Here is a 23594-nt window from a genome sequence, read left to right on the forward strand (position 1 = left end):
GGTTAAAGAGGTAGGAGAGAGAAGGGAGACTGTATTCTAAAGTTACGGGGTATGGATCTTGGAACTTCAACGTCAGGAGAACTGCTCATCTCCCAAAGAAGCAAGATGGCATTTTGGGGACAGGGAGAAGGGATGGTGACTGTGGGAAGGAGCAAACAATCTTAGGGCATTGGAGCTGGAAGGGGTCGTGGAGGTCATCTCATCCAAAAGCCCTTAACTGACAGAGGAAGAAATGGGAAGCTCAGAATGATTTGGTGATTTGCCCACAGTCACACCCTGAATTAGTGGCAGTCAGAAGTAGGACACAACTGTCCTGATTCCCATTCTCTTCCTAAGAATTTCTTTGTGTAATGTGATAGAATCAACTTTATACAAAGCCGAGATAGGTGACCACCCAACTGGTTTGACCTGAGAACTACTAAGGAGACCCAATGCCCAAACATACCTTCTTCAGCCCTGGCAATTTCGCAAGATAGAAGAAACCAAACCAAATGGACCATCATCCTAATCTGGCTATAGGCACCATAGGTTCATCTATATCCATCTACATCCCAGCCTCCAAGGAGACTCTAGGGCAGAGTCAGATAAGACTGGGTACCCCATTCCTAGGGCTATAAAGCTTTGGGTCTTTTTTATTTAATTTTTTTCAATGAACAAGCATTTATCTTCTTCCCTACCCACTCATCCACTATTAAGAAAAAGAAAAACAAAAACAAAACCCTTGTAATGAATGTATATAATCAATCAAAACAACATTCCCATATTGGCCATGTCCAAAACTATGTCTTATCCTGCATCCTGAGTCTTCATCTCTCTTTTGGGAGGTGGACAACATGCTTCATCATTTTTCCTCTTAGGATGAAACTGTGACTTAAAAGAGGTTAAGAAATTTGCCCATAGTCACACAACTGGTGAATAGCAGAGCCAAGATTCAAACCCAGATCTTTGGGCTCTAAAACCAGATCTTTCCATTACATGGATTGCCTTATATCCATATCAAAAATGGTCTTTTCCCACAGTTGGCAGGGCTCTCTGTGCTTGGACCAGGTCAAGATTAGAGCCAACAGAACATAGTACTAGCAACAATTTCTTCACTTCTTAAATGTTCATGAAAGAAACCTGTGTTGATGGTGATAGTCAGGAATGGTGTGGCTATCCTTTGTAATTTACTAACGTTTTTGAAAAAGGACATTTTGAGAAATTCAAGTATACAAATATTTCTTGTTTTCCTTCCAGTCAAATGGGAGGGGGGATCTTCTAGTGAAATCCCAATTTAAGCCAATAACAAAGAAGGCTTCTACCCACCTTCTTTAGTGGATTGAAGGACATTTCTCCGGGGCAAAATATGGCATAGGAGTGGACAAATCCATAGGCCACAAGGATCCTTAACTTTTTGTGTCATGGAACCCCTTTGGCAGTTTCATGAAGCCTGTGGACTCCTCAGAGTTGTGATTTTAATTGTATAAAATGCACAGGATTACAAAAGGAAATTAATTATATTGAAATATAGTTCTCCAAATATATATGTGTGTATGTGTACTTTTTTTGAAGTTCAGACTCCAGGTTAAAAATTCTAGCCCTAGATAAAGAGGCAAATAATTTTCTTGGCCCATTACATTATATACTTGGGTTTGTCACATTTCTGCCTGTATCTTCCTCCCTGTTATCCTCAGCCTCTCCGTATAACAAATATGCAGAAGTCACGTCTCTCTGCATTACAGCTGGGGCTTGAAGGGCCGGAAAGTGAACACAATGGGCTTGTCAGGCATCAGGATGAGATTAAAGGTGGTACCCACATCTGAAAGTTCGTGGAGTTCAATCCTGAAGTTCTCCAGAATCTGCAGAGAAGAAAGAACTAGGCTAAATGGAAAAGGCGGGAGACTCCAGAGCAGGGATGGCTTCACGCTTAAGTCGAAAAAAGGAGATTGCCTGGGAGTTATTTGAAAGCCTCGAGGAAGGTCCTTGGCTCAAACTATGTCTTCCATTGATGCCACAAATACCACCATTGTGCAATTATTCTTTGGTCTCTCCTAAAGTTTCTGTAATGCAAATCTCCATGGGGAAAACAACACATTCTGTGGGAATTGATACAGCTTGAGGGGCATGGAAAGTGGAAGAAGGATGCTTGGGGATCCCATACATACATACATATAGATATAGATATAGATATAGATATAGATATAGATATAGATATAGATATAGATATAGATATAGATATAGATATAGATATAGATATAGATATAGATATATACACACACTATATATACATATATATGTATATGTATATGTATATGTATATGTATATGTATATGTATATGTATATGTATATGTATATGTATATGTATATGTATATGTATATGTATATGTATATGAGCTTGGTAGAGTTCACAGTGCTGCTTCTTGCCTTGTTCATGGTCAATGGGAGCAGAGATGCAAGAGACCCAAAGGTCTTGCAAAGCCTACCAGTAGTTTCCTGGGGGGTGAGGGAATGGTGATGGAAAGATGAAGGTGCGGGGATGGGAGCAGGAAGGGATTATTCCTCTGATACGAAATTAGGAAATTGGACTAAACCAGTGGTGTCAAACTCAACTAGAAATGGGAGCCACTAAATAATACCTAAGGATCCTTGTAGGCTGCATGTTGACTTAGAAAACCATATATTAGTATTATTTAGGTTCTCTTTTATTTTTATTTGTTTTGTTAGATAATCCCCAATTATATTTTAATCTGGTCCCCACCACATGCAAGAGTATTGCAGGCCATCTCCCAGCCTACTTAACACCACAGACTAGACCATCCTTAAGACTCCTTCAAGTTCTAAATATTAGGATGCTGCAGTGATGACCTTGGAGCTGCCTCTGCCTCAGAAGTAGATAGTTTATTTAGGTATAGTGGTGCCCAAGTGTAGGAGAAAACATTCTCATCTTCCTGCCATCTTTCCCCTCCCCATCTCCCTGGGCCAAAGGTCTATCTCCAGTGATTCTGAGAACATAGACACCTGCCAGACAGACCTAAACCTTACCTTCCCCCTAACCAACACCTTCATACCCAGAGGTGGTTCTCATGCCACTATCAGACAGAGACTACTGTAGCCCCTGCAAGTCTCAATTTAGGTTCCTAGCCACAATTATCTATGACCTAAGACCCAGAGAGGCAGGTGGAGCCAGCCTAAGAGGAAAGGTATGCTTGTGGAACAGGAGTTGGAGCCCAAATGCCCTGGGGATCACTTGGGTCACTGATTCTGACATCAATCTAATTTCTACTCCCTTTCTACAACCCAGTCTCAAAGTCATCTCTCTTGGGTACAGAGAGGGAACCTTCTTCGTGGGTAAGAACCCCTTCCAATCTACCAACAATGGAACACAAATTAGACCTACGTCTCCAATGCACAAACCTTATTTCCTGTGCGAATTAGAAGGAGTCATGAGTGGGTCCAGAGTGGAAAGGGACTTTGGGCATCTTTAATGAGAGTCCCTCTCTTCTCTCCAAAAAAGTATTAGACTCACATGCATCACAAAGATAGTTATCTCCAACTCAGCAATCCTCCGCCCAAGACACTGCCGAGGACCAAAGCCAAAGCTCAGAGCCCGGAAGTAGGTGTCTTCATGGAACCATCTGGTAGGGTCAAACTTTTCTGGATTGGGAAAGATGTCAGGATCCCTTCCCATGGCAAAGACGGCCACTTGGACAACTTTCTGGAGGAAAACAGAGAGAGAGTAGACTAGAATCAGTCCTGTGCAGAGCACCCAGGACAGTCTGTTCTGTGGTATTCCCACAATCCCCGAAATATCACATGGGGGCATTCTGAAACTTAGCTCAGAAACCCTAATCAGGGAGGCAGGAGACACTGAGGTCTATTACGTGCTAGCCATAGAACCTTGGACAAATGACATCACACCTCTGGACCTCAGTTTCCTCATCTTCTCAAATGGGGATAAGACCAATCCCCATACCCCAGGATCAAACAAGACAATGGTTGTAAAAGACCTTTGAAAAGTATAAAGCAGCATTTTCATGCAAATTGTGATTGCTGATATTTCCATCCCAGGAGGAACCCTGCTCCTTACTGGCCAAAGGGACAGTCTTATTAACCCTCAAATTGAAAGTCAAAATGTCAAATTCCTCATTAAACACCCATCTAACTCCCAGAGCTTCAATCCAGATCACAATGGATTTCTTTGCATAGAAGTTATTTAACTGTAGAAACTATGGTTTATTTACCTTTCTCTAGGTCACAGTCCAATACATTATACATAGCAGTACTTAATGCTGGTTGAATGTAAAATGAATGAATTACACACTGGCCTATGTGATGACATATATGCTAACATTAAAAACCAACTAACATCCATTAGGGCAGACATTCATGCATTTGCTATGGTTTATTTACCTCTAGGTCACTGTCCAATGTACTATACATAGCAGTACCTAATGTTGCTTGAATGTGTACTGAAATGAATTGCACACTGGCATATGTGATGGCATATGTGTCTACATTAAAGACCAACTAAAGTCTTTTTAAAATCTATTGGGCAATTCATGTGTTGCATTTCTGTTTAGCTCTCTGTTCTCAAGGCTAATTGATTTTCTAGCTTAATGATTTTCCATAATCATCATCATCATGACAATAATAATTATACTTCTAGGTTTACAAAGCCTTTTACATATGTTATCTTACGTGATCCTCACAATAACCCTATGAACTAGATGCTATTATTATCCCCCTTTTACAGATGAGGAAACTGAAGCTGAGAGTGTTTAAGTGACTTGCCTGAAATCACACAGCCTGTAAATGTCTAAGACAGGATTTGAACTCAGGTCTTCCTGACTTCAAGTCCAGTTCTCTATCTACTTTGCCATCTACACTACAGCCTTTAGTACATGAGAGTCTATTTTCTGAGCCTGGCTCCATAATACCAAATATAAACATATTTTATGTGCTAAAAGCCCTAATAAAGTCATATTCAATCTCAGAACAAATTACATATAATATGGGTTGAATATTTCTAATTGCCTGTCTCTACCCCTTCCATGTGAATGTGTCTCCCTTGATATTTCTAGGGCAAGGACCTCATCTGCTAAATTGCCCCATGCAGCACAGACAGGGTCATGCAAACATTTAATATGGGCATTTGGATGTGAAGGAGACAGAAAGAGTTGTAAGCAGTTAACTACGGGTGAATAGGCTCATTCAGAAATGACAAGCACCTGGCATATGGCTCAGGAAGGAAGCTTAAGTAAGAGGGGTGCTCAGGATGGAGACAACTCTGAAATCCGCAGGCTATATGGGGCTGGGTTCTGCCCACCTCTGGCAAGAAAAAAAGCCCTAAATCCCTCCAAGATCTCCTCTACTCCTAGGAAAAGGGCTATTGACCACCACCCAACCAAGTCCCCATTCTGTTTCCCTGACTGTCATTTCCCCAGTGCCCATTCTGGACTAGAGAAGAAAAGACAATGGTTTGGGCTCTCTGGATTCCTTATGAGTAGGAATGCCTGCAAACTAGTCTGAGGGCTTACTTTGGCGGGGATCATGTAATCTTGGAGAACTAAATCCGATGGAAGGTACCTTTGCAAGGTAACGGCAATGGGGTGTAACCTGAAAGAGAAGAGATACAGAATACACACACAAGTCCTGCAAAGGATCATGAGCTCAAGAACAAAATTCAGCCCAGACACTGACCTGCCTCCTCCTGTTTCCTACTTCCCACTTCCTGTTTCTTCCCAGTTCTAGCTGCCTCCACATTTATGGCTGCTTTGTAATTTATTTCCTTCCCCCTCTCTCTCACTGGAAGTGCAGGGAGGGATGGGGAAAAGGAAGTGGAGCAGGAATTCCCCAGGATGGGAATCAACTTGCCTCAGGGTTTCTTTGATGGCAGCTTTGAGAAGCGGCACAGATTTGAGCATCTTCCTCACATCTCCCTGGGCATCGCGCTGGGCCGCCAGGACCTCGGCCCGAAGCGTCTCTTGTACCTTTAGGTTCCGAGCCATTTCATACAGGCACCACTGCATGGTCATTGAAGTCTGAAGTAGACAGTTGAGAGTTGGATGAAGAGAACTGAGTCCCCCAACTCCAGTAGCTCCAGAAAACTAAGCCTTCTAGGCTCACATAATCAGCTCTCTATGATTATCATAGAGGTATGGAATGACGTGGAAATTTTTCACACCTTCGTCCTCAACACACACATAATCGTTTGTTTGTTTGTTTGTTTGTTTGTTTGTTTTAACTAGGTTAAGTGACTTGCCCAGGGTCACACAGCTAGTAAGTGTTATGTGTCTGAGGCTGGATTTGAACTCAGGTCCTCCTGAATCCAGGGCCGGTGCTCTATCCATTGTGCCACCTAGCTGCTCCCTTATACACACACTCTTAAGGGACAACAATTTCACGTCACTGTCAGCCTAAGCAAAATGCATCATTGTACCACCATGCCAATAAAAGAGGACTTTGGGGCTCTCCAGTGGCCCTCATTTACTGAGACACACTTTGAGTGCTAATTCTGGCACTACAGCATTCTCATAGCAAATGGATTATTAAGCATTTTTAAAATTCAATGGAGCCATCCAAAAATGGTTCTAATAGTCCTCAATAATCCTATGAGGAAGGGAGGACTTGTTATCATCATCTTTGCACAAACAAGAAAACCAAGGTTCTGGTAACATTTAAGTTTTTGCAGATCTCTTACCTAAAACAATCTCTAAAGCCTACATAAGCCCATCTTGTTTTATGTAGTAGTTAAGCTCCTGAAAAGTTATTATAAAGAAAATATTTCAAACGTGCCAAGGCATCCTTTAAAGAAACTCTTTGGTCCTTTCAAGGAAATGTTTTCATACAATTAAAAATCCTTAAATGAGTAGCATATGACCACCTAATTTATCTTTCATGTAAATCAGGATTTACATGTCAAGTTTTTTTTTAATTTCTACTGCAAAGCTGGCAATCCTTTGTAAACTTTCACAGATTTACAATTAATTTACAATTAACCCACTGATCTGCCCTCATTTTTTCATTTAGACGTTGACATTAGTCAGATAATCTTCATATTAACCAGTGTTTATGACATTTAGCTTTGACATATACCAGTGACATGGCCTTTGGGCATAAACTCCAACTTGCCCCACAAAGTTTCTGCCTGTTCAGGACTCTAGCCAAAGGATATTCCAACTTCCGAGGGAAAGAAAGAATTGAGTCAATATGCCCCCTCTCTCACTGAGAGTCTCAGGCTCTACTATTTATGTCAAGAAGTCCTAAGAAGACTCTTTTCTGAGTCAGATGAGTGATTGTATCAGAGGCTCTTTTGGAATAGAATACGTTCTTATGCCATGTGATTCCAAGTATCCATCTCTTAGGTTGGTTCTCCATGCAGGAACAGCGGGTTACATTTGCCACATAAGATTTAAGGAGTTCCCTAAAGCCACAGCCCCCAAAATCCCAATATGGTGCCTGAGATTTCCCCTGCCTCACCATCTTGAATTTCAGACCTGCCTGATTCCCTGGGTCTGAGGAAGTCATTTTCTTCTGCTATGGTCGTGTAAACAGAGCAAATCACAGAGATGGGAACCTTTTACTCTCATAAGCAATGATGAGAGTTCTAGGGCCTTAACTCATATTCTACCAGTATAGCTGCCCACTCCCAACTTCTCACAAAAGGGCAGAAAGAAAGTGGTCACTTGTATTCCTCTGAATATTTGATTTTGACATTCAGTTGAATAGGTATTCTCTTGGGAAGGGCCAACTATTCTTCCATAAAGTTGTGAGCTTGGTCAAATTTGTTTCTAGAAGCCCACCTCCTTTCTGACCTCTCTACCTCCCAAATGGGTGAGTGTCCTCACACAGTACTATCCCCTCCTGTCAAGAAGGAAAGGCTGATAACCTTAGCTACACAGAGGTAGGAAGGCTTAATTGGGTTCCATTTCTGAAACGGAATCTCAGAAAATCAACAATAAGTCACAAGGATTGAACCTCTAATGTGGGAGTTCCAGGAACTCATGGGGAGAATTTGGCCTTACAAGTGCCCCCACATGGTAACATTTTACAAAAAATCTCTGTTTTGTAAACCACTTTCCGAGTTCTACTTATAATGACTCACTTAATACAATAATCAAATGAGAGAGGGAGATGTGGGATCCTTGTTCCTCTGTGTCCAAACATCAAAAATGAGGCTCAGCAAGGTAACTTGTTCAAATGTTTGCATAGGAAGAAAATGTCAGTGGCATGGCATGATTCTGGCTCTAGTCAGTCTACTGGGGTATCAGCTGCTGAGGTCAACACCCTACTATGCTCATCTTGAAAATGGACCTTACTCACTTCGACCCTTATCCACAACATTTGTAAGGTGCCTAGCGCACAGTAGACATTGAATAAATACATATTCTCTTCCCCCTTCATCCTCACCGTGTCCACCCCTCCGGCCATCATTTCTGTAACATTGGCTTTGATATCTTCAAAACTCATGGCATTGCTGTGCAAGAGAGAGTAGAGAATGCCTGGATAACACTCGGGGACTCTTGGTCTCATTTTCTGGTTCCGGTAGAAGCTCCGTATATAACCTTCAGCTGAGACACGGGGAGAAAGAAAGGGGACATTATGGAGTCTCTCTGAATGGAAGACATTGGGGTTGGGGAAGGGACATGAAGAAGGCTGAGGAAGTTTTGGAGGGAACAGAGTTGGGGGAAACCTGGAGTGGAATGAACTCATCATTGGAAGTCAGGAAACTGTGGGTCCTGGCTGTATTAAGGCTACTGACCATTTGATGCCCTTGGCCTCCCTCTACTTTTCTTATTTACATCAGTGTCTTTGGGGCAGCTCAAGTAAGGATAAAGTGTTCTACAAAGGCCTCATTATCATCTTGCCAGCAACAGCTTTGATGTTTCTGTTGTCTCAAGGGCTAACAAAGTTGACAGCTGTAGGAGTGGGTTATTATTCATTGACAGTACCTGACTTCTTAAATCCAGGTAGAGATTTTAGAATTCAGGGGGCCCTCGCCCTCTGCAAAAAGTGCATAGAAATCATATGTGTGTAACCAAATGCTATCTTTTTCACACAACACATACATGTACACACACTTGCACATGCATGCACATAGATATGCAGGTATACACACAGTTCACATGGGTACAAACCTTGCACTCATGTGTGCACTGTATTACATGTGTGTATTGAAGGCATATTCCTATTGTGCAATGTAACGCATTTTGCATATTCACTATGCATGTGTGTATACACATACGCATGCACATGCATGTGCGATACCAGCATGCACCTATACAGGCACACAATGTATCTACATACACACAGCTATAATACACAGGCATATATATATATATATACATACCTGCACACAATACAATGCATACGTACATGTCTACACAGGTAAGCATCCATGCACACTTACACAATACACATGCAATGCGCCCTATACACGTATACATGTGTGTGCATATTCATAATACACATGTGCACACATATGTGTGCACAGTATAATACACACATGCACACACATACGTACGCACTTTTCTGTGATGATCTTAGAGATGCCCTTTCTACTCTTTATACAGGTTTCCACAGGGTGGGGCCTCCATGCATGCCACTTACTCCCACCTTCTGTCAAATATTCAGAGGTTCTTAAACAATCACTTCAGCACACTCAGTGAGAACTGGGGAGTCCTATCTCTTTCATAATTGATAGATTATTGAATACCAGAGCCTCTTCAAGGGGAAATAGTTGACGTAAAAGAAACAGCGGCAGAGTTGAGACATTGACCAAGTGACATATTTGTTCTTTCCTTGGATTTTCCCCTGTCTCTGCCCATCTCCTCTGGGAGACATAAAGCTGCTACAGGCCCTTCTCCATGCTCAGCCTGCTGTTGCTGTCACCATCCACCTTGGGGTCTGACCTCAGTCTGCTCTAGCCCCAGCACCACCGGTGGCCCCAGAAGGATACTCAGAACACTCACCTCGATCAAAAATCTCATTCCACGAGGCCACGTGGTCCCTCCAGGTCTTGGCCTTGACCATACGGAACAACTCTGGAGGTATGTTCAGCATCGGAACACTAGTACGGAACATCGTAGACACAGCATCAATGAACTTCTGGGCTTCAGGGTCCACAGAATCTTCTAGGAGTCCCAGACGCTCCCCAAAGAGAAGGTTGCAAATAGCTGTGAGACCAGAGATCACTGCCAATAATATGCCAGACTTGTGGCCTTGTTGAGAACCTCAGATCATTGGAATCCCCTTGACCTCCCGCTGGAATTCTGCCTTCCCCCTCAAGGTCATTAACGCCTTGTGTTAAACATGCTTTTCTTTGTTGAATCAATCAGGATGCGGTACAAGGGACTAGGGGAGACAAGGCAGTCCATGGAGGACTTCTCCTTCACAAAGTAAATTTTAGGAAATCTATCTTGTGATATTGATATCTTAAACATAGGGAAAAGAGATATCTGGAGCAACAACGGGGGCTGGATATCTACAGCACGCCTGGAGAAAGGGCCTCAGAGCCAGTAAAAAGAATCAGCCTTTTAAAAACTTGCTTTTATTAACTGGAATTGGCATAAAAGATACTTGTCCCAAAAATAGTTAAGCAAAACCACCTAATGGAATTACTGCTTTGATTAATGGCATAACTGGCTAATATTTTATTAACCATAGTTAATTAAAGCATGATTAATCAACTACCCCTTCCCTAGTTTTGCTGTTCAGTCATTTCAGACTTTGTGACCCCATTTAGCATTTTCTTGGCAAAGATACTGGAACAGGTTGCCATTTCCTTCTCCAGCTCATTTTACAGATGAGGAAACTGAGGCAGACAGGTGACCTGTCCAAGATGGCACAGCTGGTAAGTGTCTGAGGCTAGGTTTGAACTCAGGAAGATGAATCTTTCTGACTCCAGGCCCTGAGCTGTATGCACTACGGCGCCCCCTAGTGGCCCTTCCCTAGTTTACCCCTTTCCTAATGGAAGGGAAGGCTGGGTGCTTAACTTGAATGATGGGGTACAAACCCCATCAGGCAGAGACAACACACAAAGTCATAAGATCGACGGTAGGCTGGACTCAAAGATAAGAGATGGCTGGGCTTTACTACTTACTACCTCACTAAATCATACCTTCTCTCCGAGCCTGGGGTCCCTCATCTGCAAAAATGAGAGGATTAAAGGAACGCTAATACACCGTTGGTGGATTGGCAAACTGGTTTGAAGATTCGGGGCAACGATTTGGAATTACGCAAGAGAAGTCACTAAACGATGACCTTGAGATCGCACTGATGGAAAGATGGAAAACAATTCTGTATTTATTAGCACCTACTGCGTGACAGGCACTACTCTAAGTGCTTTACAAATATTATCTCGTTTGATCCTCACAATGAGCCTGGGAGGTAGGTGCTATTATTATCCCCATTTTACAGTTAAGAAAACTGAGGCAAACAGAGGTTAAGTGACTTGCCCAGGTGACACAGCTAGTAAGCGTCTGCAGTAGGATTTGAGGTTAGGGCTGACTCCAGACCCTCACTGGGCTGCCCGCTTCCTCTGTCCAGGAATCAGGCTTGAGATATAAGGAGGCAAGCGAACACATTTGTGCTAAGAGAGGGATGGCCTTGGTGATTATGCTACATACATGAAATCTGCTGATCTGATAAGAGTTTGTGCCCTAGCATTGCCCATGTAATAGCAAATAATTTTCTTAAGTTCTAAATCAAGGGTTCTTCATCTTTTTTATATCTTATATTTTTTTTATGTTTTTTGTATTTTATATTTGGCCATTTGGTGAAGTCCATGGACTCCATCGCAGAATCCCATTTTTTAAATAGCTGACATTTATATAGTGCATTAAAATTTAATGTGATTTAAATCTCACAGCACTTGAATATGTAAATCCTATGTCTCTGCTATTTCTATTCTGAACACCACCACCACTGTGCGCTCATCCTTACCCTCTATGCCCAAGATCATTGGAACCTCACAACAACTTTAGGGTGGGGGTACTGTTCTTATCCCGATTTTACAAGTGGAGAAACCAAGGCAGAAAGAGGTTAAGTGACTTGTCCAGGGTCACACAGCTAATAAGTGACTGAGGGCAGATTTGAACTCAGGTCTTCTTGTAGAGGGCAACACCACTCTCCCAGTCCCTCAGGCTTGCAATTTAGGAGTCATTCTGAATTCTTCCCCCTCTCTCATCCCACATATCCAATCTGTTGCCAAGGCCTGTTGACCTCACAGTTACAACATCTTTCAAAAACACCCCTTTCTCTTCTTTGACACTGCCACCAACCTGGTGCGACAGCCCTGCATCACCACACTCCTGGATTATTGCAATAGCCTATTGGAGGAGGGGTGAGGAGGATCTGTCTGCCTCAAATCTCTCTCCACTCCATTCAGCCTGACTATGTCAACCCCACCCTCCATAAACTCCAGGGGCTCCCTACTGCCTCCAAGAGCAAATACAAAAATGTTCTTATGTGACATTCAAAGCCCTTCCTAACCTAGCCCCTTCCTACCTTTCCAGTCTTCTAACACCTTACTCCCCAACTCATACTCTTTAATCCAGTGACACTGACCTCCTGGCTATTCCTTGAGCAAGACATTCCATTTCCAGCCTCTGGGCATTCTCTCTGGCTGTCCCCCATGCCTGGAACACTCTTTTTCCCTGTCTCTGCCTCCTGGCTTCCTTTAAATCCTGACCAAAAATCCCATCTTCTACAGGAAACTTTTCCTTACTTCTAAGTGGCTCCCCTTGGTTAATTTATGAGCTGTTTATCCTGTGCATAGCTTGTTTGCATATCCATTTACTTACATGTTGTTTCCCCAATAGAATGTAAGCTGCTTGAGGGTAAAGATTATCTTTTGCCTGGTTTTGAATCCTCAGTGCTTAGCACAGTGCCTGGCACACAGTAGGTGCCTAATAAATGTGGATTGATTAATTCCTTCATTGCTAAGACCCTCCCTCAGTCAGCCCTTACTTACACTCAAAAGCCAATCGAAACAGATCCTCATTGATGTCCACTGTGAACTTTCCTTGGTCACTCCTCTCAATCCCCTTGTAAATCTTCTTTACAAAGTCCTCTTGAAATTGGAGTAAGAAGGGGCTCAAAATTGTTTATTGAGTCCAAAGCCAACACAAACTGATTCAGCAAAACTCGGTCTTTCTTCCAGCTTTCACAATTCCTGAGAAGGAAAAAAAAGAAGGAGATGAGGAAATCCCAGTGTTCTTGGGAGAAGAGGCTGGAGGTAATGGAGCAAACCATGGTGTTGCCACTCAGTCCATCCCAAGTCCGAGAATCCAGAGGCTCAGAGAGGTCACTGCTCCCCTTTTCCGTGCAAGGGCCCTTGGAGAAGGGTTTCCCACCAGATGCCCTTGCAGGCTAACCACTATTACTATCGTCCATATCTCTCCCTCTTCTCAGCCCTCCTGTCCCCTTTCTCACTCACCTGCACCTTGTGATTGGAGGCTAAGCCTCTACAACATAAAGGTGATAGAACCACAATTCAACACCCATGAAAATCCTACGAAGAACAAGGTGCTGCACTGAGCTTATGTGATGTAACCACATGGACTTTGGGAGATGTGCAGGTGTGGCTTCCAAGCTACATGACGAAGAGGAGCCCTTTGATTGGCTGCTGATCCAGAAATGCAAATGCATGCAAAAGACCCTGACTGGACGATGATGGTCCTGTCTCCTCCCTGGCTTCAATAGAAGGAGGAGATGCTGTAAGCCTTTGGATGGGGAGAAAAACCTCAGGCCCTCCTCACTTGGGCCACTATTCTTTGTTCCCTTTGCCTTCATCCTTTCCTGCTCTTGGGCAGAGGAGGGAGTTTTGGCTTTGACCTTCATTAAGTTGGGGGGGCAAGCTGCCAAAGATCCAGTAGCCAGAGTCCACGCCATGCCAGATTTTGTAAATGGCATGTAAAAAGCAGCCAAGTCCCAAGTGACCTACTCAACCAAGCAAAGAAGTGGGTGGAGAACATCTGAGAGGGAGCCACATTTCAAAGGGAACTTGGGGTGAAACCCATGTAGTAACTACTTTCAAGTTAAACCCACCCTCCCCAAGGATCAACATGGTATAAGAGTTTTGAGAAAAAATGTTTTATAACTCTTCTCAGAAACTATTGCTTTGTAAGAAGCTAATTGATAATAATTGCTCAGATAATATTGGGTTTCTAATAACTGGTGATTGATATGTCAATCAGCAAACATTTATTATATTGTGCTTAGCGCCAGAGATATTAAAAAGAGGCAAAAGACAGTCCTTGCCGGAATGGGCACTTAGGCTAATAGGATTAAAGAAGAATCTTTGGGGTACCTCTAGAACCCTCCAGAAGCAATGTCCTTGCTCTGGGAGACCTGATTTATCCCAAGTAGAAATTGGGAGCAGGATCTCCAGAGTGTAATAGAGGAGTTGACATGAATGAAAATAAATACGATACAAAGAATAATTTGACATGAGCAAGAAGTCACCTGGCCAAAGGGCTGTAGGGGTTTTGAGGAGTAAGAGATCACTTTTGGGTAGGGGATCATTGAAGGAGGTGGCACCTTAGATGACTCAACATATTCAAAATTCAACTCATTGTCTCCCCCCTCAAAACTTTTCCTTCTTCCCAAGTTCCCTTAACTTTCCGGGGCACCACCATCCTCCAGTCCCCAGACTCACAACCTAGGTGTCATTCCTGACTCTTCTTTCTCACTCCCCATATCTAGCACTGTGACATCCTTCATGTGTGTCCTCTTCTCTCTGACACTGCCACCACCCTGCTGATGGCCAGTCTGCCTGCTACAACCCTCTCCCCACTCCATCCATCCATCCATTCATCCATCCATTCATCCATCCATCCATCCATCCATCCATCCATCCTCCACTCAGCTGTTCAATTGATCTTTGGTCTGACCATAAAACCTCCCTATTCAATAAACTCCAGTGGCTCTCTATTACCCCCAGGATCCAATGTGAAATCATCTGTTTGACTTTTAAAGCCCTTCATAACCTGACCTCTTCCTGGCTTTCTAGTATTGTTATTCCTTACTGCCCTCCTCATACTCTGCAATCCAGTGACGTTGGCTTCCTTGATGTACCTCAAGCAAGAAACTCCATCTCCCAACCCCAGGAATTTTCATTGGCTGCCTCCTGGCTTCTCTGACTTTTAAGGCTCAGCAAAAGCCCCACCTTCTGTGAGGAACCTCTCCCAGGCCTTCTCAATCTTGGTGCCTTCCTTCCCGCTGAGGCAGCCTCCACTTTGTCCTGTCTGTATGTTGTTTGTATATCATGTCATCTCCTCCATTTGACTGTGAGCTCCTTAAGGCAAGGGTCTGGGTTTTTTTTTTGGGGGGGGGCGGGGGTGTTTGGGGGGCTGCCTTTCTTTGTATCCCTAGCATTAAGCACAATGCCTGGCACTTAGTAGGTGACTTATTGACTGACTTGAACCTTGACGAGAGAAGGATTTTTAAAAATTAGATGTTATGCATTTTTTTTACATCACCTCAATTTCCCCCCATATTCCATTCCCTCCCACAGAGTCATCTCCTGTAATGAAAAACTTTTCCCAAAAACAAAAAGAGGAAAAAAATTTTTTTTTTAGCAAACGAGGTCAATACATTGAAAAATTGTAACATTCTATGCGATGTTCCATATCTATCTCCCCATCTCTGCAAAGGAACAGGGGGATGTGTCTTAAGAATTTTAACCAGCAGTGATATGAGGGATGCAAGCATGGGATATGACCTACAATCTGCAAAAATGCAAGGAGGTCAGAGAGAACAGGATGCAATCAGGAACCAGCTAATGTCAGCTTGACTAGACAAAAGAAGGAATGAAGTAGGAAGAAAAAAGCCGCAAATACAGGAAAGAGGTAGATTACTAAGGCAGCAGCTAGGTGGCGCCCTAGTGCACAGAGCACCAGGCTTGGAGTCAGAAAGACTCATCTTTCTGAGTTCAAATCTGGCCTCAGACACTTACTAGATGTGTGACCCTGGGCAAGTCACTTAACCCTGTTAGCTTTAGTTTCCTCATCTGTAAAATGAAGAAGGAAATGGCAAACCACTCCAGTATCTTTGCCAAGGAAAGCTTCAAATGGAGTCACAAAGGGTTGGACACAACTGAAATAACTGAACAACAACAAAAGATTGCTAAGGGCCTTCGATGCTAGGTTAAGGAGCTGGTATTTTCTCCTAAAGATACTGACAACATAATTATGTGCAGCCATCTCTTTGTTCAGTCGCACTGTGGAATTCAGTCTACTATCTCCAAAGTCTTCAAACTTCTTTGAATGAACACATCAGTAAAAAAAAAAAATTGAGCCCACTCCCAATATATGTATATTTACTTGTTTATAAATCATATTTATAAATACTTTACTAATAATTATGTCTGTTTTGAAGCTTACACAAAAAAGGCACTTTAAAAAGATGAGCTAAATATTAAATAATGATTGAGCCAACAGGTAGTCACCAGAGTTTATTAAGTGGGTCGTGGTCAGATCCACATTTTAGGAAAATAATTTTGGCAGCCATTGGGAAGAGGGATTGAAGTAAAGAGGGAGACCCATCATGAGGTTATTATAGGCAAGAAGGGATGTGGGCCTGAACTAGGCTGGTGGCTACATGAGTGAAGAGAAGCAGACAGACACAAGAGATGTTGTGAAGAAAGAAATGGCAAGATTTGACAACAGATTGGGTAAGTATGGTGAATAACAGTGAAAATCTAGCATGACATCAAGGTTTTGAACCTGATCAGTGGTAGCATCCTGGACGCAAAAAGTGGGGAGATTCATACCAATAAGCAAAGACGAGGCAGTGCCTATGTAATCAAGCACTTAACTTACTAGCTGTGTGATTGGGCAAGTCATTTAACCTCTGTTTGCCTCAGTTTCCTCATCTGTAAAATAGGGATAATAATAGCACCTACCTCCCAGGGCTGTTATGAGGATCAAATGAGATAATATTTGCCAAGTGCTTGCTTAGTACAGTTTGGGGCACATAGTAAGTGCTGCTTAAATGTTAGGTATTATTATTATTAAACTATAGCAGAAGATTAAATTCTTTAAGAGGTTAAATCACAGGCTCTCGGTCAGGGGAAAAGATGCCCCCCTGCAAACTTTGAAGATGCATAAAGAGCAGGACTGCTGTTTCAATAGCATCTGATAAGTCAAGATGCTTGGGCTTTACCATGTACACCATCCTCATGGCCAAATGCCTTGCTCATTAACCTTGCTATAACACTTTTCATTTTTGAGTTTTTCTGATCCTCACAACATTTTGAGGCATCATAGAGCAGGGATTGTTCTTCCCATTAGATAGATTCATAAAACCAAGACAGAGTCAAGGGAAGGGATGCCCCAGATCACACAGTTCATGTAGGGAAGAGCTAAGACCAGAGCCTAGGTCTCCTTATTACTCGGCTTCTGTTGATTCTACAAGGGCCCTCTCCCCACAGCAATTCAGACGTCCTTTGATTCTAACTCTTGTGATATGAGAAGAGGAAGAATACATTTCCAAAAGAAAGGAGAGAGACTTACTTGAACAGGACTCCAATAGGTTTTTTCATGAAGGTGTGATAAGCGGACCATGGTGAGATAACATATCTTTCTGGGTAGGGTCCCTCTGCCCCAAAGAGGCAGGCAGCATCGGCAGGATTGATGATAAAAACAGATTCTGTATTGCCAAGTTTCTCCCTGGAAAGATGAATGAAATCAAGAGGTCAGAGGCCAAACCCTAGAGGTCTGCACCTAAGGCCTGGGGTAGGTAGAGTTAGATGTTTGGATCTAGGCAATGAATCTGTCTCTAGGACTAAACTTCCCAATTCCCAGCAACTATATCAACTGTACGCAACTGATCTCTCACACCTAGAGCAGAGGCATCAGACAAAGCCCTCTGGCCTGGCTCAGCTGCAAGCCTCACACTTACTCAGTGACTATAGTCATGCTAGTCAAACCTCCAACACAAATAACCTCACCCTTCCCTGCTTAGTGACTGAAACTGGAGTCCAATTTTAAGAGAAGGGTGAATAAAGTAACAGTCTCAGGACCTGGAATTCCCCCTTTTAGAGAGCATCATTAGGGGCTTTCAAGAGATAGATGTGATTTAACTACCTTACAATGGAAATAATGGTACCTGGATATGGTGCTTGTAGTCAATGAATGCCTACAATGTTAAATTTCCATATCACAAGGCTATTCACAAGAAACTGACTCCAGCCCTGGCACTCTATCCACTATGCCACCTAGCTACCTATAGAAGTATATACATAACATATAATATATAGAAGTATGTAAATTATATATAACACATAGAATATATAGAAGTATATACTTTACATATAATATATAGATGTATATACATAATATAGAATATACAGAACTATATGCATGTCTTATATATCATATACAAAGGTATATATGATATATAATGTATACGTAATATATAGAAGTATATACTTAATATATTATATACTTTATATCTAATATATAGACACATATACATAATATAGACTATATAGAAGTATATGCATAATATATACTATATATCATATATAGAAGAGTATATTATATATAATGTATACATACATAATATATAGAAGTATATATAATATAATGTATACTTTATATATAGACATATAGAAGTATATGCATAATATATACTATATATCATATATAGAAGAGTATATTATATATAATGTATACATACATAATATATAGAAGTATATATAATATAATGTATACTTTATATATAGACATATATACATAATAGAGAATATATAGAAGTAAATAGATAATATAGAATATATGGAAGTACATACATGATATAGAATATATAGAAGTATATGATATGTAATATATACATAATATATAGGAGTATATGCATAATATAGAATATTTATATAATATATAGGCATATATATAATATATGGAAGTATATGCATAATATGGAATATATACTATAGGGAAGCATGTATAATATATAGAAGGATATGAATAATATATCATCTATAAAAGTATATACATAATAAAATATAATATAACCACACACAAGGCAGTGGGAGGTAGGGAAATACTAGCAGCTCAAGGGATCCGGAAAAGCCTTGTGTCCAAGGGGATATTTGAGCACAGTATTGAGGGGAACTCGGGATTCTAAAAGGTGGAGGTAAGGAGGGAGGGTGCTTCAGGTGTGAGGCACAGCCAGGCACAAAGAGAGAAATGAAATTAATTATATAAGGAACATCACAAAAGCCAGTTTGAGCCATAGATTGTGTGAAGAGGATTAATCGATGTTTTCTGCTGTCCCTCCACCCCACCCTATCAGTGACCTCCTGTCTTTCGATCCAAGATTTTCAGGTTACAAAAAGTGAGACAGTCTGATGCCCTGTCCCCTAGGCTTTAAGGAGGAGGGAGGCCTTCAGTAGGACTCTCAGGCTGATACAGTTTTCTCCCTTATTTACAACAAACCCTGTAGTTCCCCAATAATCCTGTTCCGTCCACAGCCAGAGCATTTTTTGCCCCTAACTTTTTGATCCTCAACAAAGTGACCTTAAAGGCCAGGATGAAAAACCCACACTTCTGACTCCTGGAATGACTCCTTCATTTCTGAATATTAATAATACAGCTCATTTATTTGGTGGTTTAAAATCTTCAAAGGCTCTTGTTATCAGTGTCAAAACAGGAGGGAGGGGAGGAGGAAGAGGGAGTGGAAGTCAGAGGCAGACAGGCATTGGAGGAGGAAAAGGTAAGAGTATTGAAAAGGAAGAAAAGAAAAGGAAAGGAAAAAGAAAAAGAGTAAGACTTCTTCCCAGCTCTAAATTATCATTGCCTAGAATGTTCTCCCTCCCTCCATCTCTTCTAATTCTCTCCCTCCTTCTCCTTGCCCCATCCCCCTTTCTCTCCTCTCTCTGTCTTTTTCCCTCTCTCTCCTCTTTGTCTCTCCTCTCTCTCTGTTTCTTTCTCTCTGTCCTACCTCTCCCCTCTCTCTCTCTCTCTTTCTTTCTCCTCTCTCTTTTTCTCCTCTCTCTCTTCTCTTCTCTCTCTCTCTCTCTCTCTCTCTCTCTCTCTCTCTCTCTCTCTCTCTCTCTCTCTCTCTCTCTCTCTTCTCCCCCACCCCAGTGCAAAATCAAAACATTCAGCAAAACAGATCCAAGGTCAGTCAAAATACAAGCATGTTCTCCTCTCCCCTTCCATCTCCCTACTCCCCAAGCTCAAGCTTCATTTTCCCCATGAGCTGCCTATATGTTTGATCACTAGTTTAGACATTTGAGGGGTCAGCTAGGTGGCACCATAGTACACAAAGCACTGGGCTTCAAATCAAGGAGACTTATCTTTGTGAGTTCACATCTAATCTCAGACACTTACTAGCTATGTGACCCTGAGCAAGTCATTTAATCCTGTTTGCATCAGTCTCCTCATCTGTAAAATGAACTGGAGAAAGAAATGGCCAACCACTCCAGTGTCTCTGGCAAGAAATCCCAAATGGGGTCACAGAGAGTTGCACACAACTAGACAACAGTAACAACGACAAAATATCTGTATAATGTCTCTCCTGCCCTATAGGAAAATTGAAGGGAAAGGGGATAAGAGAAGGGGAGGAGAGATAAAAGGGAGGACAGATTAGGGGAAGGGGTATTCAGAATGCATGCCATCTTGGGGTGGTGAGAGGGTTGAGATGGGGAGAAAATTTGGAACTCAAAATCTTGTGGAAGTGAATGCTGAAAACTAAAAATAAATTAATTAATAAAAAAATGTATTTTTCAAAAAAGGTAAACATGAAAGAGAAATAATAAGGGATACAATAATGTTAAACAATTTATCTTTCTATATGGGTAGATGATACATGTAACCTCTTTTTTTTTAAACATTCATTGCTTATTTTTGTAAAGTTTTGAGTTTTAAATTACATCCCTCCTTCTTTCTTTTTCCCCCTCCATGAAATGGTAAGCTATCTGATATAGGTCATATATGTGCAATAATATAAAATGTTTCCCTATTAGTATTTTGTACATGAAGACTTAAACAAAAAAGAAGAAGGAAGTAAAGAAGGAAAGAAGGGGAGAGGAAGGTAAGAAAAAAAGAGAGAGAAAACTAGTATACTTCAGTTTATATTCATATAATGTCAGTTCTTTCTCCATAAGAAGATAGCACATTTCAATTTTCATCATGAATCCTTTGTGATTGTCTTGAACTACTGTATTATTAAGAATTGCCAAATCATGTATAATTCTTCATCATACAGTATGGCTGTTGCTGTGTACAATGTTCTCCTGCTTCTACTCACTTCACTTTTTATCAGTTCATGTACATCTTTCCAGGTTTTCTGAATTCATACTACTTGTTATTTCTTATGGCGCAATAATTTTCTAGTAAAATCATATACCACAAAAAAATGCCCCCTTTATTGTCACTAATCTCTGACTAAAATTTGACATTTCCTTCAATTATTTTAAAACACTCTTATTCTAAGATAGGATCCATAGGCTTCACCTGACTGTCCCAAGGGTCTAAGAAGATTGAGTACCCCACTCTAAAGTCATCAGGGAAATTAAAGAACTCCCCCAATCAGCCCCTCTTAACAACACTAACATATGCAATTTGACTTAATCACAACACAAACTCCTATGTGCTATAGAGATGAAAAGTAACTTGTTTATAAAAAGTCAGAAGAAAATTATCCCTAGGTAGCTGTCCCTGTGAACATGATCTTGCCTCTACCTTTCTGGAGGGATCTAACTTACCGGTAAATTGGACCTAACTGTTGGAAGCTCTGTAAGGTTCGGACATGCAGGTTGTGCAGCCCATTCTCCATCCAGAATTGGAGCAAATTCATCCAACCATTGCTTCCCTTTGAGGGTATCTCATTGTAGGGTCGGGGCCCCTGCACCCGGAGAGGGAAGGCACTCAGCTCACCACCTCTGACTGGCAGGTGCACTCTCCGGACATTAAATGTCCAAACATCTTCTCTTGATGAGCCAAGGAGGCAATGACGGCTCTTGGCCAGAGCTAACTGATGTGAGACTCCCCTTGCTAACATCGTCCCAGGTGTTGCTGCTGCTGCTGCTGCTGCTGCCACTGCTGCCAGGAACAGGACTATTCCTGAGTCACCCAACTCACTGTTTATAATAAGACAAGCTCAAGGCTATGTAGCTTGTCACAGCCACTGATTTCAATCTCTCTCTCTCTCTCTCTCTCTCTCTCTCTCTCTCTCTCTCTCTCTCTCTGTCTCTCTCTCTCTCTCTCTCTCTCTCTCTCTGTCTCTCTCTGTCTCTGTCTCTGTCTCTGTCTCTCTTCTCTCTCTCTCTCTGTCTCTCTCTCTCTCTCTCTCTCTCTCTCTTCTCTCTCTCTCCCCACTCCTCTGGATTCCTTCCAGATAAGGAAGTTTCAAGCTATTAGTCATTCAGGAGGACTGGATCTCAATCAGCCAATCACTCAAAAAAGGGGCTAAACCCAGAGAACAAGGAAATTTGATTAAAGAAATATATATTAAGTGACTACCATCTGTAAGACATTGTAATAATATAAAAAAGTGACATAGTACCAACCCTTAATGAGCTTATATACTAGTAGGAGAATATACAAAGAAGTGGAATATGAGAGAGGAAGAGAGTGACAGAGACAGACACAGAGATAAAGACAGACAGACAGAGAAGGAGACAGAGAGAAAGGAGACAGAGAGATAGAGAGAAATGGAATAGATCAACAGATGTCAGTAGGTAGGTAGACAAACGGATGGATGGATGGATGGATGGATAGATGTATGGAGCAGATATTTATTAAGCATTTACTATTTGCTGGCCAGTGCTAAGCTCTGGAGACACAAATACAAGTCTTTGCCTTCAATTGTGCTCTAATGAGGGTAGGGAGTGAAAGAGTCAAAGGACAGCTCCAAAAAAGTGATCTTAAAAAAATGTGGAAAGATAGGATATTGATAATAGTGAAGATCATGGTAAGTTTCACAAAATGAAGTAGTACTTTTTTCTAGGGCAGCTGGGTGGTGCAGTGGATAGAGCACTGAGCCTGGAATCAGGAAGATCTAGGTTCAAGACCAACCTCAGACACTTACTAGCTGTGTGAAACCAGGTAAGTCACTTAACCTGTATTTGCCTCTCTGTAAAATGGGAATAAATACTACTTCTCTGGGAAGTAGCATTCATGGGAATTCTACTTCACTGAGTTTTTAAGACTCAAATGACACAATGCTTTGAAAGTGTTTTGCAAACCTAAAAAACTTCTATAACATCCATTCTTAATAAAACAGGAAGACCCCAAGGCAAGGTGAAAAGAACACTGACTGGCTTCAGAGGCAGAGGACATGGATTCAGATCCCCCCAGGGATGCTTATTGCCTATGGGACCTTAGGTGAGTCTCTCCACCTTTCTCTGATTCACTTTCCTCATCTGTAAAATGAAGGGGTGGGACTCAGTGACCTCTGATGGCCTTTCTAGCCATTATCATGATTCTCATATGAATTATTGTCATCTCCTCTTCATTGCTTCCCTTTTCACTTCCTGCCCTATACAAGGCATGTTCCATCCAGCTACCAAAAGAATCTTCCTACAGCACAGCTCTGATCACATCATTCTCCTGCTCAAGAGCCTTCAATAGCTACCCATTGTCTCCAGGATCAAGTACAGATT

At 41.7% G+C, this 23594-nt stretch overlaps 1 protein-coding gene across 1 annotated transcript; it reads right to left on the reverse strand.

Moving 5' to 3' along the window:
• Positions 1 to 606: 606 nt before the first annotated feature.
• Positions 607 to 22143, reverse strand: CYP11A1 (cytochrome P450 family 11 subfamily A member 1). The gene is given in 10 exon segments (XM_020994650.2): positions 607 to 1838; positions 3507 to 3695; positions 5518 to 5596; positions 5855 to 6021; positions 8390 to 8550; positions 9952 to 10155; positions 12954 to 13050; positions 13052 to 13154; positions 17497 to 17652; positions 21696 to 22143. Coding segments are annotated over 10 exon segments (1575 nt in total). The 5' UTR covers positions 21992 to 22143; the 3' UTR covers positions 607 to 1715.
• Positions 22144 to 23594: the final 1451 nt, after the last annotated feature.

The sequence above is a fragment of the Phascolarctos cinereus genome, unplaced genomic scaffold (assembly GCF_003287225.1).
Source record: "Phascolarctos cinereus isolate Bilbo 61053 unplaced genomic scaffold, phaCin_HiC Scaffold_3;HRSCAF=262, whole genome shotgun sequence".
Lineage (NCBI taxonomy): Eukaryota > Metazoa > Chordata > Mammalia > Diprotodontia > Phascolarctidae > Phascolarctos > Phascolarctos cinereus.